This window comes from Notolabrus celidotus, chromosome 12, assembly GCF_009762535.1.
Source record: "Notolabrus celidotus isolate fNotCel1 chromosome 12, fNotCel1.pri, whole genome shotgun sequence".
Classification (NCBI taxonomy): Eukaryota; Metazoa; Chordata; class Actinopteri; order Labriformes; family Labridae; genus Notolabrus; species Notolabrus celidotus.
Window position 1 is genome coordinate 13,774,735 of NC_048283.1, and position 27,901 is coordinate 13,802,635.

Below are 27,901 nucleotides of genomic sequence, written 5' to 3' on the forward strand. Positions count from 1 at the left end.
TCTCCAGCGTCGTCCCTTGATTCTCCTCTTCCCACCTCCACTTGAGACTGACTGGAACAACATAGCTCTGTAGATACTGCTTCAACACATCCAGGTGACCTCGTTCCTAAGGGGTTGTTGAGGAGGACAAAACAAGAAGGTAAGAAGATAAAAAGTGCTTGTAAAAACACAAGGGTAGGAGGAAAAAAGGGGAAATCCTGATGCCATACTGAATCACATGTTGTATTTAAAGTGCACGAATGGAGCAGATGAAGAAGTGCTGCATGTTCGTCAGTTGTTTGAGTGTGGTTAAACATTTAGAGCAAGTCTTGACTGTTTCATAACATGTCAGCGTGTAGCTTGATGAGCAGAAGACAACATAATACCTCAGACACTGGGTTTTTCTCTGACACACCCTGACTGAACAGGACCTGTCTGAGTGCAGCTCTGGGTTTGGCTCCTGCAGAAGTTCCCTTACTCACTGTGGCAAAGTCAGTCACCACCTTCTGTTTGGTCCTCCTCTGGAAAGTCATACAAAATGGAAAATCAGTAAAAGCATCAAAGGATCACGAAGATCTCCAGGGTTATGTTAACAAACATAAAAGGAACTAGATTGAACAATACACAAATCTAGACTTATTATTTATGTTGTACAGATTTCTAAAGCAGAAGTCAGAGCCACTGACAGTTTAACGCACTCCTGGTATTTCCCTACCTAAACCTTCACATGGTACTAAAGGTGAAAATACTCTTTTCAAGTTAAAGTCCTGTAAGGAAAACATTTACAAAAAACAAAGTCTAGAAAGCACTTTCAAAGTGTCTTATAATGAACATAACAGGATGATTTAAAAAAAATCATTATTGCATTAATGTGAATGCAATATCTTTGATTTCTTACCCATAAAGTATCTGGCCGTTACCGTGTGAAAACCTGGTACGTTGTGAGCACTTCATTATAAATAACACTGTCAAAAAATCTTTATTTTTCAATGCAGTGAGAATAAATATATACATATTAAATTACCTATAATAATGATATTTTGAGTGGCTAATTAGAGATATTTCTGTTATGCACAAGAAAAAAAAAAAATATATATAATGAATTTTTAAAGGATTATTTTTAAACTATTGCTTTTTATGTATTCATTTATTTATTTTGATAGTAAAGATTCAGACTTAATAAAACTGTAATCCAATAAAAAATTGGGATTTATCTAACATAATGCATCAGTTTTAGAGGATGGCCTTGTGTTTATTTATAGAACTTCATCTGTATAATAATTACTAACAAATGTTTCATAAAAATAGTTGAATGATGGGACACTGGTGGCCTAACGGTCTGAGCGCCCCACATACAGAGGCTACAGTCCTCGTCGCAGAGGTCACCGGCTCGATTCCCAGCTGCAACCATTTGCTGCACGTCTTCCCCCACTCCCCTCCCCACATGTCCTGTCTATCTACAGCTGTCCTATCAATAAAGGCAAAAACGCCCAAAAGTCTAACTTTAAAAAAAATTAAAATAGTTGAATGAAACTGCATTACTCCTCTTTCTCTACACTCATTCACATTATTAATAATAATGTCAGTTCATTTCTGTCTCATTTCACTTGCCTGATAGCCCTGAGTGTGAAACTTGTTTTTGTCTGCTGACCCCCGGTGGTGTTGATTTGTCTCTGCAGCTGCTATCGTAAAGTCCACAACATCTGTCTCTCTGCTTTCTGGCCTCTCCCCGTCCATACTGTCTCGCCAGGGCAGTGGTGCTTCTTCTGTCACTGATTCATTTCCTCCGCCGTTGTTTACATGCAGTGCTTTTGAGGAAAGGCTGAGGATAAGCATACAGGGTTACTCATTGCCAAAATAAGGTGTGTGGGTGTGTGTAAGGGCATAGTTTGAGAGCATAGCTCCTAGGGCTTCATAACAGAGGCCTAAGTGGAGGACTGAATGGAGGGACATTGTGTGCTTTGTTTTCATTATATTAGGTCCACTTAAACTTTCTTTGTAAGAACACAGCTTTATAAACAAACAAATACAGATGGCAACAGAGGAGATACAGCTGAATTGTTATCCAGAAAGGGATTCCCTCATTGTTTCAGACAGCTTTCTGGCTGATCGTCACAATATAACACGTCTGCTTGTCACTTCTTGTATGTTTCTACTGGCTATTACAACTGAATCACAGACAAACTTCCCTTGTTTTATTTGTAACTTGATTTTTGTTTTTATAGAAACAAGTATAGCATGAACCAGTGTCACATACCAGAGCATTTCAAGCTAGAGTGTGGTTGCATGGCACTAGATCAGCTTTAAGATACATGAAAGTCCAGGAGTAAAATAGACACGATAAATATGATTTAACAAGCGTCCAATACTGCTAGAATATGTGAGTGATTACTCTTTGAAAACAGTTTTAACTTGAATTGAAATGACCTCAATCATGATCCAGTTTAATATCTGTGAGTGGTGCCTCATATTTATCCACTGACTTATTAATCAGAGATTGACTAGAAGGCACCTTGTAGTTTTTTCACCATGATTCTGAGCAAGAAACACATAGAGGGACTATCTGGAGCCTAGCTGTGTCGGTATTTGTGTCTTAAAGCACTAAATGGTTTCGGGCCAAAATACATTAGTAACCTTCTGACACATTATGAACCATCCAGACCTCTGAGGTCATCTGGGACAGGTCTGCTTATTGTCCCCAGAGTGAGGACTAAACGTGGAGAGGCATCCTTCAGTTTTTATGCACCAAATATCTGGAACAAACTACTAGAGAACTGCAGGTCCGCTGCAACTCTCAGCTCCTTTAAGTCAAAGCTGAAGACTTTTCTGTTTGCCGCTGCTTTTAATTAAATCAAATAATCATTTATTTCCTAAACTGTAACTTTTTATTCTTGACAATCTAATATGATTTTGCGATATTTAATGACTATTTTTAATTTCATTTAAATATCTTTTAATGTTCAACTGATTTTTAACTGTATTGATCATTTTATGTAAAGCACTTTGAATTGCCTTGTTGCTGTTTTATAAATAAATTTGCCTTGCCTTGCTTTGCCTTGCCTTAAAACAATCAAAACTTTATGTCACTGTCTTCAGAAAAAGACGTTTGTAAGATCAGATTAGCTGTCCCAGCTTTTATTGCATTGAATTATATCAATAAAGAGCTGCGAAAAGCTTCAATCATACAGTTACCCATAAAGCAAATATTTAAAAAAATTAGTAATATTTTTTTAAACAGCAGAAATCTGTGAGATTACCATCAAGGAGACTCTTTTCAAAACAATATTGACAGGAGTTAAAGTAATTCACATAAAAAAACATGAAATACATTTTCAAACAAGATGGATATTAACATGCACAGTACAAAAACATTAGAATAACAAAGTTAAATGACATAAAAAGCTAAAGATCTGTTGTCAACAAGCTGTCACTATTCTGTGCGCTGTTTTCAAAACTTTTCAAGAGCATGTCAGGTAACCAGACTGCCAGTGAAGCAGAAATCATCACTGAGGCACGTTACAGACACTAATGTTGATTTAACAAGACACCAGTAGTTTCACATGGCTGCAGCTCCTGTTTCAGAGTCGAGCAGGTCGTAGTGTTACTCCAGGACTCAAGTGACATCAGTTCTGTCAAATCCAACAACTTTACAACTACCAGAAAATCCTGCTGCAGATTTTAGTTACAGTGAAGAATGTGTCTTTACTTTTACAGCTACCATTTCTCAAAGGACTGAGTTACACTGTATATGTAGCCTTTAGAGAAGCGCCTCTCTCAAACACTGCTGGGTTACTTGCAGTTATATAATGCTGCATACTGTCAGTGCTCTGCGTTAACTTGTATTCCTGATCATTTTCAAACAGGTCTTAGGAGTTGTTCTCAAAGCAAACACACTGCACACAGGTACACATAGCTAATCTGCTCATGCTTTTCTGTCAAACCTCAAAGGATCTGCGTAAATGCTTTCATCACGGTGTCATGCCTGTTTACAACCCCTGTCTGTATCCAACAGTAACAAAACAAAGATGATTGTAATAACTCTGTATTGTAAATCCAGCACTTATACCCACTCAAAGACTTTAAAGAGGTCCATAAAAACAGACTTTCTTGTCGTTTCTATCCTCTGTGAATCAACAACACAGATGTCCCAGCACAGCTAGTAAATCAAAAACAGCAGTTTTAACATTACAGTGAAGACACGCAGTACCGTCCTTCTACAGCATCAAACACCTTCACCTTCTCCCACCTTAGCCCTGCTTTTTAATAGATCAAATTATATACTTTACCTGGGCTTGGCTGGATCCATTTTGTTTCACCCAGTCATTGTTGGTTTCTGTTAGCTTTCTCCTCCTCTTTCTCTCTGTCGGGATCCGTCCCTCCCTCTCTCTTCCTTTCACCTGCACCCCTGCCCTCTGCAACTGGCCCAACGGGAACGACAGGATTCTGCAGCCAACAAATCAGTGCTTAGGGCTGCTTAATGTGTCGCAGTTAGCAGCGTTTAGTGAAGCGGAGGTGGGGACTGGTTTTCTTTGAGGTTGATCTATTGTCGTTTTATGTCAATCAGGCTTATTGATCACCCTTAGCTAACAGAGGGAAATTGAGTTTTGATGGAGTTTTGTGCAGCAAAACAGAAGGAAATGAGACACTGATGTGAAATCAAGCAGGAAAAATCTAGTGTCTGCTCAGTAATGTATAAAGGAACAATGCTCAAAGGTAAGACAAGGTGAACTTTAGGGATAATGGACAAACCAAAAGAATGTAGCTACAGGAAATACAAAAGAGCATGCAAGGTCATACTATGATAAATATATGACAGTTTAAGGTAAACGGGGAAAGACATCAAAGCAGATCTGGTTAAATGTTTAAGGAAGCAAGATGGAATGTAGACTGGCAGCGTGCTTCAAGTTTAATACATGTTAACATCCTTATTAAAGTGTCTGTTAAACACAGCAAATAAACCACACTCCAGATACAAACACCAAGACATATGACTGATTTACTGAAGATTTTATTCTGGTATAAACACATCTTTTGTATGAGGCTTAACATTTTTTAGAAATTGATTGTTCCCTCAAGAAATGTTTGTTTGTATATACAGTTTGATAAAAAGTGCTTCCAAACGACACGTCCTCAGTCTGTTTGAGTGCAGCTGATTCATATCAGAATCTGCAGGCCAAGACTGGTATTACTAAAATTGTTTTGGCAGAGGCATTCTGAGACAAGGTGTGTCCTCTTACAATTATCAGTCATGAATAATGCTTGAATGATGGGGCTGAGAAGAATGCAAATGTGGCTGTGAAAAATGGCATGGATCTGCACCATGCTATGCTGAGTAGGAACTGCAAACTTCCCGCACTTTGTTATTGTTCCCTTTAGTCTACAGTCTTTCCCACAGTTCAAACAAGGAACTACTGTTAAAACATTACCTGTTAACTTTCTGCTTGAGCAGCCAGTATTTGACTTTGCAGTTCCATCTAAGTACAAAAAGACTATTTGTGCTTGTTTCACCTGTCTGTGCAATTTAAACATTTAAAATAATAGAGTTCAGTCCTCTATTTGAAAGAGAATTGGGATTAGAGGGTTGTTGGACAATAAAGCCTCATAAATATATGGGACATAGTTACAGTCATCATATCATAAATGCATGTTTTATAATAAACATGAACAGTCCTGTATGAAATCCTAAAATTCCATTATTTTCTCATATTTCCTAATGCATTCCCTAAAGCAAAGTGATACATAAAACAGCGCATCTTAAAGGAGAGTTCACCAACATCAGAGAATTTTTTAAAATAAACACTCACTTGTAAAGTTAAACATACATCTCATCTCATACATCTCATATGTATTATCGTCTATCCAAAGCTGGAGTCTGTTGGCTTAGCTACCTTAGAAGAATTGGATACTTAAAACAGCTGGCATTGATCCTTGGACCACCTTTAACACTAGAGTTTTAAGCTCACAGACAATTTTTGTTTTAGCACATGACTCATTGTAAAATCACAAATTTTGGCTTTACATTTAGTATTTGCTATATTTTGAAAACCAGATAAAACCTGTAGAGATGTTCACATGCCACTGTTTCCAGACTTTATGCCAAGATATGCAAACCTGCTGTGGGGCTTAGCTTTGTTATTGTGCAGAGTGAGAATGATCTAGTCTAAATCTGTGCAATGGAGGAAAACCCTTGTTCCCAGAAAGTCTCATTATCCCTCGAAGATTATTTATAGCTATAGAAAATGCTCAAAGCTCTTTATACATTTTGGCACAATTAGTACAAATTCACATTTTTAGTGACCCCTCTTTCCTGAACCATTTGATCTGTTGCTCTCAGTAGTTTGACCCTGTCATCTCAGCGAGTAGCAGGAGGAGAGGTAGAGTTTTCAGTGACGCTGGCTGCTGTGAAATAAAACTGCTTTGATTGAAGCACCGTGAAGCAGTCTCTAAGGAAGAACAATACTTGGTTTCATAAGCTTTTGGTTCCACTTGGCAGGCATTGCTTAAATCACTGAATGCCGTATTTTGTTTCCAGCTCCTCGGCCGCCCGTCCCAGATGCATCTCTCTTAGTTTGTCCAACAACTCCTGCAGTAAGGGCTCGTGCAGTATTCCACATCTTCTTCCTCTGCCCACCGCACTGGACTCTCGTTCGGCCCACATCCTTAAGACCTGGTAGTGAGCCTCTCGAGATGATCGGTAATCCAGCTCTGCGCGTTCGATATCCGTATCCCTCGCACCGAGAGAGCGCATCAGCTGCTTCACCTGGAGCACAGGAACCATATCCAGCACTGTGTAGATCAGGTCAGAGACTGCAGCAGGAGGAGAGGAGGGAGAAAGAAGAGATAAGAGTTGGTGCAATAGTTTCTGTATGTTTGAGCCTCAACACACTGAAGTATTGGTGAGGTGTATACGCTGTTAAGTTTCTCACTACATCTCTAATCCTTTTGCCAGGTTCATCGCTTTGAACCAAAACATATTTCTTGTATGTGTGCACCCACATGGAAGTACGTCTCATTCTGATGAGAACCAATGCAGTTGATGGTAAAAGCATTCTTAAACATCTGTTTGACACTTACAGAGCAGTTCATCTTAACACACTTACACACAGACATGTCTAAGTTGTTAAGATGAAGTACAGAAATCCCCAGTATTTCTTTTTAATAAATATGAGATACTAGTTTGAACAGTGCCTTTCCTTTACATCAACAGTCATTGTCTAAACCAGGGGTTCCCAAAGTGTGGGTCGGGAACCCCTGGGGGGTTCGCGAGACACATATAGGGGGTCGTGAAATGTTTTCCAGAATGTGTTTTTTTTTTTTTTTTTTTAATATTATCTAAACTAATTGGTTGTTTTGTTTTTGTTTTTGTTTATTTACCTTGTTTTCTTCTGTTCATTTTCCTTTTTGCTTGTACTGTTAAATATTATTTGTTTTTTCTTATTATTTTTGTATTTTTTTTGCATTTATTGATTTTTTTCTTCTCTTTGTTGGTTTTGTATTACTTATATATCATTTGTTAACTTGTCATGAACAAAGAAATACAAAAAAAAAAAAATAGAGTTGAATGACAAAAGTTATCTAAAAATAGTACATTTTACCAATTTATAGTAAAAAATATTGACAACAACAGTAGCTAACCTTGAAATAAAACCTTGAAAGTAAAAAATGTAATGAGTTTTCAGCATTTTTTCCTTATTCTGTGTTGTTTGATGGTTTAATTTCTCCATGACAGCTAATCATAGTGTATATCCTTAAATAATTTCTTTAAGCTAACTGCACAGTGAGTAATATTTCACAAATTAAACGTAGATCAAGTACAGCAGTATGCACTTAAACCAGAGGTTCCCAAAGTGTGGGTCGTCCTGACGACCCTGGGGGGTCACGAGACACAAATAGGGGGTCGTGAGATGTCTTCCAGAATGTTTTTTTTAAGTGATCTAATAAAAAGTAAATTTTACCCATTTATAGTAAAAAATATAGACAAAAATAGTAGCTAAAATTGAAATAAAACCTTGAAAATAGAAAATGTAATGAGTTTTTCGCCTTTCTTTGTTTCCAGATGACTCCTAAGTTTAGGGTTAGTGAACAGTTAATTATCAAAAGCATCAGTAGCAGTGAGTTAATTCATAACAGCACAGGAAACACAGACACATGCTCATATAGGTAGGCTAACTTTCTGCAGACCAGCTAAATAAAGCCACATTAAATCACTTTGAGGGACTTCGGGGGTCGGGGCTGAAAAGTTTGGGAACCCCTGGTCTAAACCATTAAGGCCTGTTTGTTTTGTGCGATATGAATGTGTCATTTATTTATTTAAGGTGGTGAGCTAAAGATCTAGCTCATGTAAAATTCCTTTCCAGGTATTGTGTTACTTGAAATGGAGTCACTTGACCTTGGGTTTGACCATAATTTTGGACAGGTACATTTGGACACTCACTCTTGATTTCCAGTTGGGGACAGTCAGGCGGATTTGGCGGCTCTGGATCACTCTGAGGACTTTGAGGAACAGCCTCAACACTGTTGTTTAAATGCTGCTCGTTGTATATCAGGCCTCTCTGCAAGACAAGGGAAGAATGAAGAACATAGGCTGTAGATGTAGATCCAGGATAGAAAAGTAACTCCAGACAGTTGAATCCGTACCTCACAGGAGTCCTGAGAGTCATCAGATGATTCAGATGTTTCAGAGGATGATTTCAGCAACTTGTTCTTTGTGGATCTTTTTGTTACAAAGTAGGTGATGACAGCAAACACGACACTCATTGCCAGCGCCACAGTTGCAGCTCCTCCTATTATGTTTGCGAGATATTTTTCACCAGGAGTACCAGGATCAGGAGCTGCAGAAGAATTTAAAGGGACAGAGGGAGAGAGCAAGACATGGATCAACATTAAAGATACATTATTATTATTTTGTTTGAGTTACTACCAGGCTCATTATTTTTAGTTAAAGACTTTTTAAAAACTAAGGTGGAAAAGCCAAGAGGACAATATGTCCTTGAGTTGTTTATTATTTGCTTTAGATTTTCAAAGAAGTAAATAATAATTCACGAGAAAGTAATTAAAAATTTAAACTAAGTGGGGCCTGCAAAATTAGACGGTTGGATTTATCAATCACAAATAATTAGATAGTTAACCCTGGAAGAAGTTCACCAAATATATGTATTTGCTTGTATAATTTTGGAAAAACATAAATATTTTGTTTTAAAACTCTGATTTGATGGATCTTTGTAAGAATGATACACTATTTTAGACATTTTAGCCAACACCGAAAGCATACATTATTAAATAATTTAAGCATTCTACAATGATACCTCCAACTTCAGAATGTAATTCATTATCACCCCTCAGGTTCTTTAACCCAGCATAAGAGTTGTGTGGTCTCTGTCTGTTCTTTTATTACATTTTTATTTGCTCTTACAGTGTTTTTATTCTCTTCTTACATGTGCAATATGTCTTTCTATCCATCTTCCCAGTCCTGTTCTGTACATTGTTTATACCTAGGCTATAGGTGTGTGCACATTTTCAGTGCCTCATTGGTTTTGGAAATATTTATAAATGTACTTATTTAGTCGTGTATATACGTTGTGTATATGTAGTAAGATATGCTTATATTTACTTCTTCAATTTCAATTGCAAATAACTTTTTAATAATTGCTATTTTATAGTCTCTTGTTTGCTTTATACTCTTTTGCACTGTCTACTTTGCTGCTGTAACACTTAAATTTTCCCGTTGTGGGACGAATAAAGGATTATCTTATCTTATGTTATTATTGACATATTCTGTTAATTCCTCTTCACAATAAAAGCATTAAACATGGCAGCACAATATGATTCTGCAGAGTAAAACCAAAGCTTGTGTACTTTATGTTGTCAACATTATATTTCAACATTTTGGGGCTCAAGCAGAGCAGAACCGACAAAGTGGAAGTAGGCTGGAGTTTATTGTTATTCTATTGCCAGTGTTCCTTTATTGTGGAAACCAGTTTCTTAATATCTCAAAATTAAAACTGGCGTGATGATCATACCACCGTTACAAGTGCTCACCTTTTTTAGTGGAAGCTGAGCAGAGATGTTTGCACTCAGTGGTACATCTGTGGAGAACAGAGAGGACATTTCATGACATTGAGGAGGAAGTGTTAACATCTAAAGAGGAAGCGATCAATACAAAGGCTGAGTTGCTCTTTACTCAGAGGATGAGTTCAAACAAGTGCATGTTAACACTTACAGCACCACAGTTGCTATGACACAGGAAACATAGAAATAAAGGTGAGATAATGTCTCAGCTGTTATAATCACCATTAAGGGGTAGATTTCTGTGCACAAGACGATAGTGAAGGAATGCAGGATATAAGTATGTGCATCCTCCTATTTTATCGTTGTCTGTCACCATACTTTTTAAAACTAACTGAACAGTTAATAGCGGAACTAATTCCTCACTGAAACTAGGGCATTTGAGCACAGCCTTGCTTAATGCTGATTTGTAACAACATTTCTATGAATCTGTTTTTTTTAGTGCCAACATGAGCTGATTATTAGTAGACATTCAGTGAATCAGGTAAACACAAGAGTAAGAAAGGCCCATGAGGAAGTTTATTTAAGAAATGACCACTAATGTAGAAATGTTACAACGTCAGTAGCAAACTTTTAAAGTCTCGTAACTTCTCTTTTGTTGCAACAAATGGAAAGATTTACAAGAGTTGGATTTGCACTGCAAGTTTCAATTCAACAAACTAACTTCCCTATTTACCAGCTTTATTTAAACCCATCCAGAACAGCAGAACGGGAACAACGCATGTTTATACACTCTGGTATACTCACTCTTTGCAGAGTTCACACTTATAGTTGACTCTGTGATGATTCTCTTTACATTCACACACAGTATTATTCTTCGGTGTACCTGCGCAGAACAAGAAATATACGAAATCACAATCAAGAACATATCTGACAAAAGATTCAAAATAAAAAGATTTAAAAATGTTTTATATTGTAGGGTCATGGACTCACATGTCTGCTGTACTTTCTCAGTAGTTTTACATTGTCTGCATTTGAGACACTGAAACGTATCTGCGTTAATGAGGGACTTGTAAAAACCATCCTTACAACCACAAACAGCGTTTCTGTGTCTTTCACATGGCGAGACCTCTATTTCATTCCATTCTGCTGGATAACGGATGAAAAGAAAGAAAAGGTTAATCAGAATTTTGAAATGCCAGATCAAAAGAGTAAAGAAGGATATACAAGGAAAGAGATATCTTTAACTACTTTTGCAGTATCTGCAACTTCTGCAGGTTGGGGAGTAGTTCATCTCTGCGTTGTATTGTGACTCGGGACAGGGTGTGCAGTTACTCCTCTGATTTGAAGCATAACACTTGTGTACAAGCTTAAAACCTGGAAAACATGAATGTCTCATGTAAATACAGTTGTGTTTTAGTACATTGGAATTGATAAAAGAAAAAGTTGCCAGTGTCTGTGATTCCTGTATGTTGTGCAAGTGGACAAAAAGTACCTGGAGAGCATTTGTTGCAACAAATTCCACTTTCAGCACGATAGTCGCCATCTGGACACTTTGGCTCCTCTGAGAGTTGTAACAATGTCAAAGTGGGGATGAACATGCACTGCAACAGAGAGTAACAAAGAATATACAGAGTGACTAGTAGACCTTTTTATGTGTTCATGCAGTTTTTAAGTATGCACATCATGTATTTCTCACCATGAGGAGCAGTAGTGTGCCACTAGGCGCTCTCTGACTCCATCTCCCTCTGTAGAAACCCTTCTCCATTATCTTACAGGTTGGACTCACTCCATCTGAGGACACCAGCAGGAAACACAATCTGTGCAAAACGACCAGAAGAAAAATAAATAACATGGATTACAACTTTTACCACTTATTTTTCAAACTTGTTATAATGATTGCAAACGGCCAGATTCCATCTCTAGTTTTCATCTATCAATATGTTTTCTGATTTACAGATGAGCTCACGCACTAGCAGAGCAACCTGATCTGGTGCTGACATATAGGGAAGGATTGAAGGATTCAATTCCATTTGTAACATTGTACATATCTAAATTGTATTTTATCTTTATTGATCTATTTTTATTTTATTTTATTTTATTTAACCTATTGAAACTTTTTCTTGATTGCGCTTATGTCTGGGTTGCTGTAACAACTGAATTTCCCCCCCGGGGATAAATAAAGTTATATCTTATCTTATCTTATTTTTGTTTGTTTGGTTTTATTTTGTTTTGTTTTGGTTGCTTTTTTTTGCTTTAATTTCCTTTTCTTTTCTATTGTATAATTTATGTTCTTGTAAAGTGTCTAAAGCAGTTTTATAAATAAAATGTGTTATGATTATTATGATTATGATTATGATTATTATTAAGGATGTATCAAGTACTATTATATCATTTCTAACCACTGTCCTGATTCTCATAACATTAAAGTTGCCACATCACCAGAACACACAATACATTTATCACTATAAAGTTGTTTTATGATGTACCTGTTGTGTTTTTTTTTTAAACATTTCAGAAGTTTCTGTTGCAAACAGAAAATTTCCTGAAACAATGTCCCAGTTACTGAACAGTTACACTTTGCTATGTTTGTGGCAGGTCAGTAAGAGGTGAGCAAGAACCTCTGCTGATAACTTTGTATAATTCAAAGGTAAAGGATTTAATCATAGACTGTATATAAATGTTAATGCCAAATGTTTCTGACATTATTTTTATTCTTAGCTTGGCCATAAGTTGTTTTTTTAAAAAACGAATGTGTTTTAAAATACAATGAATGATTTGAAAGGGATCAAAGGCACGTTAAAGAGCATTTTGTACAGTTATAGGGGTTCAAGAGACACAATGAATAACTTAGTGAGAGCATAAATGTGAAGAAGAATGTCTCTCGTGTTTCTGCGCAACTGGCTTGGCAACTACACCCTTGCCTCCCTGTCGGAGTAAATCACTACGTGGTTAAAGCTGTAACAACCCAAAACTTTTAAAACTCCAACTGATGACTTAACCTACATATTTACTGATATCGTTAGAACTACATGTACAGTCAAGTTTATACTGTTTTTGTGTCGGTCGTCAGTTTCGATTTAACTAAACACCACATAACGCCCACCACAGAGTCTGATATGATTCTTATCTTCCCACAGACGGACATGCAGAGGTATTTTACCGTCACTTACCTGGGCGACCACTAACGGGGTTCTTCTCACTTTAACTCCATTAACACGAATGTTAATTTAGTTTAAAATCTTCTTTATTCTTTACAAAAATCTCGGTAACGGTGCCGTGTGATCTGAGCTCGTGCGGAGGCGGTCCTAGACGGGAAATAGCCGCGTCACGTGGCATTGCAAGGAATTGGGCAACACCGCAGAGGGCAAAACATACAATGTAATGTAATGTCCAGTGGTGGGCAGTAACAAAGTCAATGTACTTGAGTACTGTACTTTACATGAGTATTGTTATTTTTGGGTACTTATGACTTTTACTCCACTACATTCAGAGGACAATTATTCTACTTTTTACTCTACTACATTTCTATCAGTGCTCTAGTTACTCACTACTTTTGCTTTGAAGTCAGCTCATGAACTTCCTTCTCTTTTCTGAAATCTGATCCCTAAGTCAGTAAAATGTGTTTGTGTAGTTCTGTTTGTCTCAGTGGTTTAGACATAGTTAAAGCCAATGTATAGGTATAACACAAAAAGACAGGATACGTTTTATATTGGATATGTTTGTATATAAAAGGGAAGCTTACTTGATTAATAATTACTAATTAATTTCGAGAAGGGGTGGGATTTAATAAGTGTTACTTCTTCCCACTCCTTTTCAGACATGTTGCAGAATTCATTAGTGATGAAACAGCTTTGTTTTGATTTTGTTTTTTGCTTTGTTTGTGATGTTTGCATTTTTCTTTTTTGGGGTATGTCTTTTTGTTTACTTGTTTTTCTTTTTTGACATGACCGAAATGAACACTTTCAAATCAAATCTTTCAAATCAATATACTGTATATCTTGTGTCTCCATGGTTGAACGTGGATCAAACACAGAGCAAATGTCACTCAGATCAGGCAGTTTATGTAGAGGTGGTAATCATCTTATTTTACCTCCAGTGTTTCCTCATTAAGATGACATGAGAGCGTTTCCTCAGTTCGTTCAGCAAATTTTTATTTTTATTTTTATTTATTTATTTATTTATTTTTATTTTATTTATTTTAGTGTTTTTATTACTATTGTTGCATATTGTGTTGTTAGCCTTAGGATTATGGGGTGGGTTCGGGGTCGGGGCTGGGGCTGGGATCTTAATTTATTCTATTTTAAGCTGTTTTTCTTGTACAGCACTTTGTGTTACAATGTCATTGTATGAAAAGCGCTTTATAAATAAAGTCTGATTGATTGATTGATTGATGGCTATAATTCTCCACCTGAGCACCCATGGTCATATCTTCAGCCCATGTTAGAGGTTTTTGAAATGAAGAATGATACGTATCGTTTGATTTGTTCTCCCTGTTTCCCACTCTGCTCAAACATACAAACATTCATAGTGCAACCTGAGAAAGCGTGTTGAGCTACGTAACGTTTGTTTAACTCCAGATGAACATTTCAAACTAAGTTGTCTGTGCTTGGAGTAACTTCGTGTCTGTTTTTATTCCATGGTATAGTTTTTGGAGATTTCAAGCAATGGTTTCTAAATAAACATAATGTAACAGAATGTACTTCTATGTATTCTTGACTGCACTTATGTATTTTGAAAATACAACGTTTTGAGATATTTTAAGAAGTACTTTGAATACTTAAATATTTTTAAAAGCATGTACTCCAGTACTTTAACTCAAGTAATAATCTGACAGAGCAACTTTCACTTGTATTGGAGTAATATTTGACCAGGAGGATCTATACTTTGACTTAAGTAATGAAGCTGTGTACTTTGTCCACCACTGGTAATGTGACAGATTGATGGGCATCAATGTGTCGGGTTATTAACTCAAAGTACAAAATACCCTGGATCATGCCAGTCCACATATATTAAGCTGCCTTGTCCTTAGTGTGCAGATCTGTAATGTATAGAGCCATCACAATGTGGAATAATTTTAAAGGAACACTTTAACATTAACCCTAACATTAATTAATTTCAGTGAACACTTATGATTGATCTTAATTAGATGTGATGTTATGTAATGTTTATTGATATTAATTCATGGGAACATGTACCTCTAGTTTGTGTATTCTTTGAAATGGTTGTGTTATTTTCAGTTTTGTATTTCATGTTTGTAGCATTTTCTGTTTTTGTATTTCATGTATATGTTTTATGTTATGTTTATTTTATGTGGACCCCAGGAAGAGTATAGCTGCTGCGCTAGTGGCAGCTAATGGGGATCTGAATAAAGGAATAAAGTGAAGTGTAACAGGATCAAAATTAAGTGAGAGATTAACAGGGGGAAAAACATGCACATTATAAAGTATTTTGCTACTATAAACTTACAAAGTTATGAGACATGAAAATAGTAGGCCTTGTTGTAACAGGCACCATTAGTAATAGGCTGGAGTTAGCTGGGATTTAATCCATCAGGCCAGTGGAGTGTAGTATCACGAGACTTTGCTGCTAGTACATTATGAAAGGGCTCAGTCAGCGCGACAAGTGCTTCCTCAGAAAAACCACTTCCTTCCCCTTGAATAAAAAAAAAGAGGTATATCTTTACATCTACTCCTCCTTCTTCTGTGTCTCTCTCTCTGTCTCAAGCACACTCACACTTTGTTTTAAGGGTATTGACAATTGAGCAATAGGGCTTGAAGATTGTATAACAGATAGCAGCAAAATACTTTTAATAAATTAAAAATAGGGTTATTAAAATATCCTTATTTTAATCTAAATACAATGTTTTTCTGCTTAATATCTGCTGACCATGACAATCTAAGTAAACTGTTAAAAAATTCCAGTTCTAGTAGTTAACTGATAATAAATGTTTGAAAAACAATACTTTATGTGTCTACTTCGGCACAGTGATGACATGTGTCTGGTTATGATTCCTCTGAAATTCTAATCACACATACTGGTCCTTACTGTCAGGCGGCCTCTTACTGAAACCTGGAGATAAGCAAGAGCAGGCTTGTTCTAAGTCAGCTCATAGTGATTTTGATGCACAGTCATCTTTCTTAGTCATCTCTCTACTTTTTGTTGGTGGGGCTGTTTGCTCAACAACAGCCACACCAGGGTCCGCTGGCAGCCCCTTCAGGATGCTGCTTCATCAACCTTAGGCCCAGTTTCACAGTTGATAGAAGGTCACGTGATGTGATGTGGTCGGGTTTCCGTAAAGGGTGTTAAATAGATAACAGAACTAGATGGCTGAACAGAGTGGGAACCAAAGAAAACTTCTGAAATCCTTTCACAGGAGTGGTTAAGTGTAAGAAGAACAAAAGCTTCAAGTCAGTGAGAACTAGCCTGGTTTCACAGGTGTGTATCAATAAGTTTAAGTATATATGAGTTTGAGTTCATTAGCAAATTGGATATAATAAAGATGACTGAACCCAATGCCTCCCATACTACTTTTGGAAACATACGTTTTGACAGGCAACCTGAATTCTCCAAGTGCAATGCTTATGAATCAAGTCCATGCTTGGATATGAGAGACAGATGAGAAGTTAGAGCCTCTGTTCTCACTGCAGAACTACTGTCAGCACATGTTGACTTAGTCATGAACACCAGAACTGGCATCTCTTCACAAACAAGACATTGGCCCTGTTTTACCTGAAAGTGTGTAAATGCAAGATATGGGCGAACAAGTTCAAGGAGAACATTTGAACTGATAGAGCTGGAATACATTTGATTTTGCCTAAAAATGACAGGGTGCTGACATTTAATTTAATTTGAGTTTATTTGATTAGGACAATGCACATTAATCAACATTTCAGCAGTATGCCTCAATGTAAATATGCCGGAGTTAGCACAATAGCTAAATTTCATCCTTAGTCCTAAGGCAGGTACTCACATAAAACATAAAACAACACGTTTTAAAATGACAGGATGTCACAAGACAGTTAACAGGACACTACACAAACAGACTTACATACAGATTTTACATACAGAACATTTGTGACATTATAAAAACAGGATGGAAGGTGAGGCCAAAGCCCCCGGGAACAGGCATCAAGTGAGAAAACAGATTATTCAGTACATGACTGTTTTTTTTTTTAACCAATGTTTAACTGTTTACATATGAAGAGCTATTGAAGGTTCAGTCATGAAGACTTTATTCTGCATGCCATTGCTTTTCTTAATTCACTTCATTCCTTGTGCTCACTCCTCCACATGTGCTTACTCCTATAACCTATAGTCCTCAGCTGTTCTCATCCCCTGGTCATATCTATCCATAGCACTGCAACCAATCTTAATTGTTAGACTATCATTTTGCTTCAGTCTTTTTTTATATGTCTCTATCTTCCTTCAGTTCATTCATGTATGTGTTGCATGCAACCCTCCAACTCCCCATCACTGCCCAGACTTCACAGCTTCATCAAGCGGAAACGATGTAATCTTGCTATTGCTGGCCAGGTTTCGCAGTTCATCAGCCCTACATGACTCTGTCAATCATCTTGCCATCACAGCCCATTCTTTGCAGTTATGATCAGCTCCATCTCATCAGCCCCAGATGATATGAGCCAACACCACCACCAGTGTCTGAACTCAAGGGTGGGGGATAGAGTTTGCTCTATGAGTTCAAGTGCCATACCTCATTATCAATATTCTGACATTCATGAGAAGCTGACTATGAAATCTACTTCGATCTTTCTTTCGGTATTGTTAGTAGGAACCTCTTCATGTTGCTCACTTCTGTGTCAAGGCTACAGAGCGTCAGCATACTGTCATTTCTTGAAATGAAGATTATCTTCACAGCAGCTTTCTGTAAGAAAAACAGGAAGGTTTGAAGTTAAATAAGTGGGTTATGATATCTCAGTGATGCAGTGTGGTCATCCAGCTTCAAAGACAGAAAGATACAAGTGAAGAATAGATTATGAAAAGCCACCTGAGCCAAAATAGAATACTTTGATTGTTTATACATGCATGATCAAACTAAGAATTGCACATACAGTACATGTCTTCTCTTATGCATATGCATACATATATACATACAGGCATATATGTACACCACACAGGCATGCACATACATTCTCTTTTCACTGAGGGGCTTCCCACAAAGTAAGACATTTGAGGTTTTCAGCCAGGACTTTAATTTTGGATGAAACGAGAGTGACAGTGCCAGTGGAAAATAGTGGAGGCTGATGAAGACTTTTTTCTTTTTTTTTTTTTTTTTCTTTTTTTTTAATCACTAACAGAGCTGGGGGTCGCTACAGATAGATAAGACAGATACTGGGTGAGAGAGAAAAGCAGATAGGTTTTAAAGGCATGAGTACTTTTTCTCATAATGACTCATCATAGCCTTTTATGAATAATCCCCTGAAACAGTTCTGGTCCCCTGCTCAGTCTTACACTCAGAGGGTCCCAGATCACATCTTATCTCACCTTCTCTTCCACGGTAAGTAAAGACTGTTTGAGACATGCACAGCAGCCAAACCTTTGATAAAAGGATTCTGTCATTTTGATTTAAACTTGAATGTTCCTGTACTCTCACTCACTGTGGGATGTAAACTTGGTTGTGTTTGTGTGTTCAAGAATTTCCTTTATAATTGTATGTATGTTTGTATTTCTATGTCTAGATTGTGTATTATACAGCTTTTCTGCTGAAATGAAGATTATCTCCACAGCAGCTTTCTGTAGAGAAACAGGAAGGTTTGAAGTTAAATAAGTGGGTTATGTCAACTCGGTGATGCAGTGTGGTCGTCCAGCTTCAAAGACAGAAAGATTCAAGTGAAGAATAGATTATGAAAAGCCACCTAAGTTGTATATTTGTATTTCTTTGTCTAGATTGTGTATTATACAGCTTTTCTGCTACAATCTATAAAGACTTATGTGAATACTCGAGCTCACTCAGCATCCTTTATTATTATTATGTGAATTTATCTGACGAGAAAAATCATTGCGTTCCTCTCACTTCTTCCTGCTCACCCTCCTGCTCTTTCTTTTCTCCTTCCTCTTCTCCTCAGATGCCATCTCACTATTATTTAGCTTTTACTTTCATAGGCGTCTCTTTCCTCTCTGCTGTGCTCTCCAAGAAGTGCAATGAGTCACAATATCCCTGGCCAAGGAACAAACCTGAGTTTTGCTGTGACCGGTGCCTACCAGGTAAAGTGACATCATCTCCTCTGTATAGGTTTGTGTAGTTTTGAAACAAACAGATGATAGTAACTGTAAATTGATGTATTCCAGGTCGACGTATGGCATGGCGTTCTGACAGTACATGTAAAATTCAGTGCGATCCTTGCATGAAAGGCCAGTACAGAGACACATGCAACGTGGAGTTGAGCTGCAAATTTTGTCGAAGTTGCAAAGAATGTGAGTAATCTTATAGCTTTTGTTTAAAAGGATGAGGTGTGAGCTAAATGTGAACAAGACTGAATGTGTGAAGAACAGCTTTTATTAGACCTAAAGGGGAAATATAACCTTGTTACAGAGATGCTGCTCGATTGTCACTATGCACCATGCTGCTTCCAGAGATCTATCTTTGAAGAGTTAGTTCAAAAGATTGAAACCCTCCTTTACTTTGACAGTTTATTCTGACAATCCAAACATCATCAGGAAATAAACAGTTGATTAATTTACATAATGAGTATGAAGTATGCAAGTTTGATTATTACACTGTGTCAACATCACATATAGTGGTTAAAGAGGAAGCTTTTCACAAAAATGAGCTGCACATACAGACAGCATGACGTCCCTATTTGTGGACCCCTGTTTGATTTGTGTGTGTGTGTGTGTGTGTGTGTGTGTGTGTGTGTGTGTGTGTGTGTGTGTGTGTGTGTGTGTGTGTGTGTGTGTGTGCGCGCGTGTGTGTGTGTGTGTGTGTGTTTGAGGCATGATGTGTATATGATTCATCTCTTGGTGGTCCTGACCGGCAAACATATGCTCTGAAAGAAGACTGCCGTCTCTTAAGTTGTTACTCAAGTCTGTCTGTAGATCAAAATTTAAGAGAAATTGGTTCACAGAAACCTAAGACATAAGGGGGATTTCCCATTTAGTATGTCAAACACAGTCAGAGAGAGACTACTAGGGGGGTCTGATAAACCCTCTGTGAACCAGCTCAGGGTGGGATTCTGCAGTAGCTCATGTTTGCACGGTAATAACAGCAGTAAAAAAGGCACAACCAACCAAGAGTGCAACTGAAGTAGGAGGTGCAAAAAGTGGACCATCATCATGTCGGTGGAAAAAAATTAAAAACACTGAAAAGTGGTAAACATCGGAAAGAGCTGCAGATAAAAATATCACATCTTATGTCATCACTTTGATCTAAGAGCAATGCTACCATTTAGCACAAACAGCCTGTTACACTTCCCTTTAAATGTCACTGTGGAAAACACAATGTAGATGGCACAAAACATAATGTCTCAGGGTCATTAGGGGGGGTCACAGAATCTTGGAGGAGGGGACGGAGGCAGTATAATCAAAAATAAAGAATCAGAAGGAATTAGAGCGACTGTTTATAACAGTAGAAATACTTTTTGAATGTTATGAATAAAAAATAAGAGAGAAAAATACTAAAAGATGTGTTCAGTGTTACTTTTCCTTCAATTATTGTCAACCAGAAATGATGAAAGACTGTTTTCAAAAAGGAAAGTGAATGAAATGACTTAATACAATTATTAATAGTTAACAGAACAAATAAATAAATGAAGATATTATATGTATGGGTCTTGTCAGAGGCTAATGCTATTTTGGAGCCCCTGGGTTTATACATTTCCATCCTGTGATACAGAGCAGACCTCACCCGCCTTTCATTTCTGACAGAACTTGTAGAAAAATATTTGATAATTGACTCTGTTTCAAAAAATGTTAACTTTCTACAGCAGCTATATTTTCAGACTTTTGATGATAAAGGTAGTCTAAATGTCAAGATCTTTTAATACCACACATGTAGGGGATTTATACCAGTACATGTCTGTGGAAACTAATTTAGGTGGAAATTATTCAACCCACACAAAATCTCACACACTGCTATTGCACCAGTATCAAGTTAACGAACATAAAGTAAGATTAAAGTTGAATTAATATGTTAACACTTCAGATCTTCAAACCCATTTACCTATATTTTCCCACAGTTGAACTTTTTCAGTTCTTAAATCCCCTTAACATCAGTCATGTCATCATCATCATCATCATCATCACCTGTGCTGCTCACAGACCTGCATTGCACTGCAGGCAAAGGACGGTGTACAGTATGTGTTGCATCAGCTAAAACAAAGCAGCTTATTGCAGGCAAAGTAAAGTGATGAGAATTTTCTAAATATAGTGTGCACTAACATTGTTATTTGGGTTACACTTTTTAAAATTGGTCAGCAGAGTTTGATAGTCTTGCTTCCGTGCAGGTTCACCTGCTGGATTCTCCACGAATAGGGCGGAGCTGATGTTGACAAGCATCTCATGCAACCCAATCATAGACTGTATGAAATATGAACGTAGTATCCGTGATGTCACCCATCTGTTCCTGAGAGCTGTTTTGAAGCCAATCGACGGCGGCAGCCATATTGGAAATGCAGAACTCAACCTAGCAGAGTGTGATGTAGTGTGAGCCTCCTAGCCAACAGCTATGTATTCCTGACGGGAAGTCACGTCAGTCATGTCCTTATTTGGGCAAAAACTCTTAATCTTAATATCTTCTGAACCGTCACGTTAGAAAAAAATTCACCTCCTGTACAGTGTGTGCCGATAGAGAGATTAGCTTCGTAGGGCCAAGCTGTTTTTTGAACCAGGCTGTAAACATGTTTATTAATGCTGTAAAGATCATCTTTTTGAATTGGTGTCTATGTTGTTTCCGGTGTTTCTGCAGCCAGCCTCAAACGGATTCGCGATGTATTGCAGTTTATAACACTTCCGCATGGGCTTCATAGTTTGAGACCATAGGTTGCCGCTTGAACCCAACTTAAAAACGTTATTCCTTTCGTCAATAATTTCTGCCATCTTCAAAACGTATTGGGGCTCAGTGCTTCTCTTTAATGTTTAATCACAGGGAAATTCTATAAGTAAGAAATCCGATCTGTGTGTCTCTAAAGGAAGTGTTTCGAAAGTGATGATATAACCGTCTAATGTCTTATGATGAGACTGTTTACCTGACATGCCCAGTGTGACTCATTTCTCTTTTTCTGATTTATGTCATACATTCAAGACAACTTCAGATCTTACATATGTGTGTGTAACTTACACATTACATTCTCAGAGTTATGATTACACCTAGTCTCTTAATGACAGCTGTTGGTTATGTTTTTGTTATATTTTTACAGCAAACTTGGAGTTTGAGTCAACTTGTAATGGCACCCATGACGCTGTGTGCAGATGTAAAGCTGGCTTTAGATGCAGAGGCCAACCCTGCACCGAGTGTGAGCAGATACCAACTACCGTCACACCCTCTGCCACCACCGTCTCCACCACACTCCCTCAACCCTTCACCACTACCAAACTGACGCCGAATACTCAAGGTGTGACATCTTACTTATTCATACATTCACCCAAAAATCAATCAATCAATCTTTATCAATTTAGAACTCTGTCTTATCTCATCTTAATCCACCATGAGCAGCATTTAGCAAGTTAGAGCAGCAAGGAAAAACTTCATTTTAACAGACAGAAACCCCGAGCAGAACCAGACTCATGTTATTTGACCTGTCATGTCACATACATACTGTTATGTCTTTTATATGTGTTTTGGGGGGAAATGCCATGTTTTTGTTCCCTTTTACACAATGAGAAGTTGTCACTGGTGTATTTACACAATTCTGCATAAAATCTAGTAATATGAAACAGATAACTGAAAACATGTGAAGGCTGTTATGCATTAGAAGTCCAAACAGCAAAACTCTTACAAACAAAAAAGCATCAGACTGAAGGGCTGAGAGTTGCAGCTGAAATTGCATACATTTCCTATGAGTTCAACAGTTCTCATAGGTTACCAAAAAATGCAGCCACTGAATTCTCACACAGTGTTGCAAGTAGATGAGCTCTTCTATTTTGGGGTTTGTGGATATCAGTGGCATCACTGATATCTATTAAGGGAAGATACATTCTAAGTCTTTTCATACGTCATAATCATCTTGTAGTTAACTTAGGTGCTTGAAAAATTTGGGTCTTCTTCCCGGTTTAACATGTTGAATCATAAAAACTTACGTCATAGTTTGATGTGGTCACGTGTGCTCTTCTGCCCTACATTTTCTCTGGTTGAAACAGTACCTTTGATTGGCCCTTAAAAACATGAAGACTCAGAAGTATTAAAGCTATATACCCTACCGGTCAAAAGTTTGGAAACATCTTGTCATTCAATGTTGAAAAAAATTGAAATAAATAATAAACATTGCATGAGAAGGTGTGTCCAAACTTTTGACCGGTAGTGAATGTTGGGTCCAATGACTGTTAATTTATTGCAGTACAAAATGAGTATAAGGTCAGACACACAACATCACCAAAAGTAATCTGAATCTTGTGTGATTACTCAGACTTTTTGACCAGTTTTGTTCAAAGGAAAGGGTTTCAGAGTAATCTCACTGACAAATCTGAATAATGGTTTTTTTACTCTTCCGCTGAACTCTTAGATATGTCAGCACCAGGCTGATAACTTTATTTTTTATCTCTTACCACAAGTGAAACCTTCTGCCCTCATCACACTCACTTTGGGCATTCCCTTACAAAGCATAGTAAACAAAGGAAGCTGAATCTAATGTGCCAATTAAACCAAAATAATGATGAATCCCTTTTGTCATTATCAGTGTCTAATCTCTCTTATGCATATTCTTACAGATAGAGCATGGCTCTGGGTGATGGTTGCCCTTCTGTGTGCAGGCATTGCATGTTTCGTTGCAGCGAAAAACAACTCTTTAAAGCGCTGGTTCGGAAACAAGCTCTGTAAGCAGATTTAAATGTTGAATTTACCACAATTTCATTTGAAACTACTATCATGAAGGAACAACAATAAAACTCATTCATTAATTCTATTATCTAGCTATTATTCTCTCATTATTTACCCTAAATACCTCAATATGAAACTTACTCTTGTCTTTTTACTCAGGCTACTATCTGGATGAAAAACCTGCTACTTCTTCAACAAGCTCAGAGGACGAGGAAGTATCAAAGCCAATCCAGGAAGTTTGTGGAAAATGTGACCAACTTCTTGATGTTTGAATAAGAGACAAGAGCCTGGACTAGAAAGAGCCTCTATTTACAGTGGGACATTGACTGACACCGTTTGGATGCAAAGCTTGTCTTGTGCTTTGGACTTTTGTGACAATGAAAGGAACATTCTCTGGATTCAGGACTGAAGGTGTTTCCTGATGGGAGCAGGACTGTGTGATATCTGTGACGTTGAGATGGTTTAAGTGTTTTAAAGCACAATATACTTTTTAAATGTTACATGTGAATGTTTTAAACTTACATACCTCTCTAGACTTTTGATTGAAAATAAGATTTTATTGCAATCAAAATCAAGTTCATGCGACACATAAAAAATTAAGTACATAAGGGAGAGCTGAGCTTATTAAAACTATTTACATTACATTTTAAATTATAGCTCACAAAGGAAAGCACCATCCAGCAGTTCTTCCGAGAGTCAAAGTATCTTATGTGTACAGACCAGTTTTACCAAAACCTTTAGACAGAAACGTCTCTGTAAAACTGTGGTTCATGGTTTACCAGATTAATTACACACACTTCTGTGTAAATTCAGTTTCTTCTTTCACAAGTACTACGATCAGTCTGTAAGCCAGCAGACAAAACAACTACTACAAAATCTATTTTTTATACATCATAGAACTTCCTCTTTGGACACATGGCAGTCTTTTCCCTGCTCCTGGGAGGGGAAGAACATGCTGTCAATCTCTACACTCCTCTCTTCCTCAGAGAGATGAATACTGGGAGAGGATGTTGGTTGAAAAACAGGACAGTCTCTCCCGTCCTCTTCCTTGCTGCACCTTCTCTCACTTGTCTTCACACCTTCAATTGTCGGACCAACTTGGCCAGTAAACTGATTGAGCAAGCTGAAGATGACCGTCCCTGGGTTGTGGACATGGACTGGCCCTACAAAGACAACAAAAATCAAAGAGTGACGTTTAAGAAAAGTTTTATTTACCTGTTTAGATTCAGATAAGGGGAATTTAGTTCATTTTATACTCATTGCAGTGACACAGCTGCAGTTGCACAATCTTTATTTTCTTGACAACCTCATAAAGTGAGTCAAGCACTTCACATGAAATTCTCATTTTACTAAGGAGTACCGAGATTGGCTGCTGGAAGCAGTGCTGGCTGCTGCTTTGCACTGAATGAGTCTCTAGGAGGCTGATGAGTTGGCTCCTTTGGCTTGTGAGAAGGGACTCTACCTCCCTAAAACAGTAAAAAGAGTGTCAGACAAACAACAGAGAAATGATCTCACGTTTAGAGGTTCATGATAGAATGAATGTTTAAAGTAAGCTACTTACCTCATTGCAGAGCTTTGACATAGCTGTGGAAGTGCATTTGAATAAATGAGTAACAGGAAGTCAGTCTCTTCATATGTGTACATGATGAATCAACATGTATTAAGAAAGTAGTCCCCATCTTAAAGATCTGAAAGCCACTGACACATTTCTATTACAGTCATCTCAAAGAGGCTTCCAGTTAACTGCTTATTGTTTCTGACCTTACTCTCAATGTTCATACCACCTCACCTTGTTTGAAACAAGATTCATCTCGATGGCAACGGATAAAGAGCAGGATCACAAGGCCCAAGAATCCAATCACAACAAGTGGACACAAGATGGCCGCCAGATAACCATTTGTCTTGTCTTAAAGAAGGAAACAGGAAACATAGTTAAGAGCCAAACTAGCAGCTCTGAGGCACAAACATTTTTTAGCTAACTGCTAACATACCAAAAAGGCTCCAGTGATGCTGGTGATGCAGTGATGCCCAGTGCTAACATGCTGAAGTGAAGCAGGTAATAATCACAAGGTGTGACATTGTAGTTATACGATTTGCCATGCTAGTGGCTTTATGAGTCTGTTACTTCTACACATTGTAGCTTTAAGCTAAATACCAACATACCCACCATGACTGAAACAGTATTATGCTGAAGTGAGCGGCATGCTAGCTTTTAGTGAGTAACGTTGATCATATATCACATGGTGATAGCACATGTTGTAGCTGTTTGCCAGAAGTCTGAAAACCAGCTCAACTCCACCATTTTGACTCAATAAGCTTGAGTCAAGTTTCCAACATGGTGCCCACTATTGTTGGGCTGCAGAACATCTCTTCAGAAACCAATAGACGATGTCAGAGAGACCGTGGCTGTTTTCAAAACGGCCTGCTACATACTACTTACTAATGTAGTAGGCAGTAGGTATTGCCTACTACATACTGCGTCTGAATTTAGTATGTAGTATGACTGTTCTGTTTGATCTGTGTTGCAGTACACTGGGACAGACATCACTGGATTTACGGTTTCAGAAAGCAGAAGTAAACAACGGCCAAGCTGATAGAGAAACTGCTTCTTTAGCATCCACTTACTTTAAAAAGTTAGGAAGTGGTTTATATGGAATTTAATAATTTTCACAGCACCTAAAAACTGAAACGAGTGCTGTGCATTGTGGGAAACAGTACGTGAGGCAGACTGGTCCAATGCATACTGTGAAATGTTCCTGAATCAGTAGACATCCGGGGAGTTTTGGCATACTGCAGATTTTGCTCTTGTTCACATACTACATACTACATACTGAATTTTGGCAAAATCAGTACGTACTACTAGTATAGTAGGCAGTTTTGAAAACAGTCCTTGTCTATCGTACAACCTGTGGTCATGTTCAATAAGACATTAGTAAATGTTTCCCTGGTAATGTTGCTAGCCCTCGAGCAAATTCAGGGTGGACTTGAGTCATGACAAAAGAGTGTGTTGAGAACAAAAACTCTCAAACAATAACCTCACTCACTAAAGTTGTTACAACCCATATACCTGTTACTATCAATGTTGGTGCAGAACTTTCTATCAATACTTTCCTATTATATGTAATTTAAGAAAGGGGCGCGTACTAGCGGTTTAATGCGATCTGGTGTTCTAAAAATGAAGAAGAATAAAATCATATCATGTATATCCTGCAAGTACTTTCTTCATACACACTCACCTGTTTTGAGATGTGTTCCATTTCCTGGGTTTGGGGCTGACGTTGAGCCACACCTGTGTGAGATTAAGGATGAGTATCTCACATATGTCAATTGTGTCCCATTGAACAAGGACCCTGTGCAATTCTTGTATCATATTTACCCAATGATAAAATAATCTCAATGTATCACTGAGAACTTTTCAAGTCTAGATGTTTTAGGTTATGTAAATAAATTCTTTTAAAATCCCACTCCTTGAGGCGTTCACTGTGAACTGTGTCTACTGTTAGCCATGACTCACTTGGGAAATCTGCAGGATTTGGCAGTAGTGCTGCTATGTCCTGAGGAAGCTGGGGAAGGCGTGTGTTTATCTCTGCCTGGGATAATGGCTGCTGCTTCTTGAGATCAAGGACATTAAGGACAGATTCATGGCAGAGTAATTGAAAGTACAACATACAACATAAGACAGAAATCATGAAAGACGTCATATTTGTTTTCTACTGCTGGCAGGTTATCACGAACCATGTCTCACTTAAAAACAACACGGATGTTTGAAATACCTTTTCTTATCATGCTCTGGTTTTAGGCTCTGGCTTTCTGATATCTTATTAGACTTTTAATCTTTCACTAATTAGAATTTTACATTCTTCTTCTTTCTCTGAGACAAAAATGTTGACTACAGTCCAGGGGTGAAGGCTTTGACCTGCACTTCTA

General features: G+C 37.7%; 3 protein-coding genes across 6 annotated transcripts in view; 1 reads left to right on the forward strand and 2 right to left on the reverse strand.

Moving 5' to 3' along the window:
- Nucleotides 1–25,587, forward strand: cd27 (CD27 molecule). 2 transcript variants are annotated; one of them, XM_034697332.1, is made up of 6 exons: nucleotides 18,316–18,502; nucleotides 19,071–19,209; nucleotides 19,294–19,419; nucleotides 22,359–22,553; nucleotides 23,866–23,970; nucleotides 24,134–25,587. In XM_034697332.1, the coding sequence occupies exons 2-6, from the start codon at nucleotides 19,071–19,073 to the stop codon at nucleotides 24,244–24,246; spliced, it is 678 nt and encodes a 225-aa protein (XP_034553223.1). In that variant the 5' UTR covers nucleotides 18,316–18,502; the 3' UTR covers nucleotides 24,247–25,587. The 2 variants fall into 2 exon arrangements, 1 of the variants encoding a protein (XP_034553223.1); XR_004633203.1 differs by lacking the exons at nucleotides 18,316–18,502; nucleotides 19,071–19,209; nucleotides 19,294–19,419; ... (1 more) ...; nucleotides 23,866–23,970; nucleotides 24,134–25,587 and adding exons at nucleotides 1–139; nucleotides 6,512–7,331.
- On the reverse strand, nucleotides 4,970–13,312 carry tnfrsf1a (tumor necrosis factor receptor superfamily, member 1a). 2 transcript variants are annotated; one of them, XM_034697307.1, is made up of 10 exons: nucleotides 13,158–13,312; nucleotides 11,684–11,804; nucleotides 11,480–11,588; nucleotides 11,236–11,361; nucleotides 10,978–11,130; nucleotides 10,792–10,870; nucleotides 10,018–10,064; nucleotides 8,617–8,810; nucleotides 8,414–8,531; nucleotides 4,970–6,786 (listed from the first exon to the last, which is right to left on the reverse strand). In XM_034697307.1, the coding sequence occupies exons 2-10, from the start codon at nucleotides 11,750–11,752 to the stop codon at nucleotides 6,485–6,487; spliced, it is 1,197 nt and encodes a 398-aa protein (XP_034553198.1). In that variant the 5' UTR covers nucleotides 11,753–11,804; nucleotides 13,158–13,312; the 3' UTR covers nucleotides 4,970–6,484. The 2 variants fall into 2 exon arrangements, with proteins under 2 accessions (XP_034553198.1, XP_034553197.1); XM_034697306.1 differs by having other exon boundaries at nucleotides 10,978–11,133; nucleotides 13,158–13,310.
- si:dkey-260g12.1 (tumor necrosis factor receptor superfamily member 5) overlaps nucleotides 24,519–27,901 on the reverse strand; it is a 5,697-nt gene continuing 2,314 nt past the window's right edge. The window contains exons 6-11 of one of the 2 annotated variants that reach the window (XM_034697312.1): nucleotides 27,489–27,582; nucleotides 27,211–27,263; nucleotides 25,764–25,880; nucleotides 25,536–25,558; nucleotides 25,335–25,440; nucleotides 24,519–25,137 (exon numbers count right to left, since the gene is read on the reverse strand). In XM_034697312.1, coding sequence (XP_034553203.1) covers nucleotides 24,866–25,137; nucleotides 25,335–25,440; nucleotides 25,536–25,558; nucleotides 25,764–25,880; nucleotides 27,211–27,263; nucleotides 27,489–27,582 — 665 coding nt within the window. In that variant the 3' untranslated portion in view covers nucleotides 24,519–24,865. Of the gene's footprint in view, nucleotides 25,138–25,334; nucleotides 25,441–25,535; nucleotides 25,559–25,763; nucleotides 25,881–27,210; nucleotides 27,264–27,488; nucleotides 27,586–27,901 lie in introns of both variants that reach the window. The other variant, XM_034697311.1, reaches the window with a different exon arrangement.

Bases quoted from the DNA above. Each gene is read 5' to 3' on its own strand.
- tnfrsf1a (XM_034697306.1), bottom strand. From the start codon at position 11,752: ATGGAGAAGGGTTTCTACAGAGGGAGATGGAGTCAGAGAGCGCCTAGT. The intron at 11,362-11,479 runs GTACTTTTTGTC...CATGTTTTCCAG, and splicing joins TTGCAACAAATGCTCTCCAG to GTTTTAAGCTTGTACACAAG. The intron at 10,065-10,791 runs GTGAGTATACCA...TGTTCTCCACAG, and splicing joins AAGTGTGAACTCTGCAAAGA to ATGTACCACTGAGTGCAAAC.
- cd27 (XM_034697332.1), top strand. From the start codon at position 19,071: ATGCCATCTCACTATTATTTAGCTTTTACTTTCATAGGCGTCTCTTTC. The intron at 19,210-19,293 runs GTAAAGTGACAT...GATGTATTCCAG, and splicing joins CTGTGACCGGTGCCTACCAG to GTCGACGTATGGCATGGCGT. The intron at 19,420-22,358 runs GTGAGTAATCTT...ATATTTTTACAG, and splicing joins TTGTCGAAGTTGCAAAGAAT to CAAACTTGGAGTTTGAGTCA.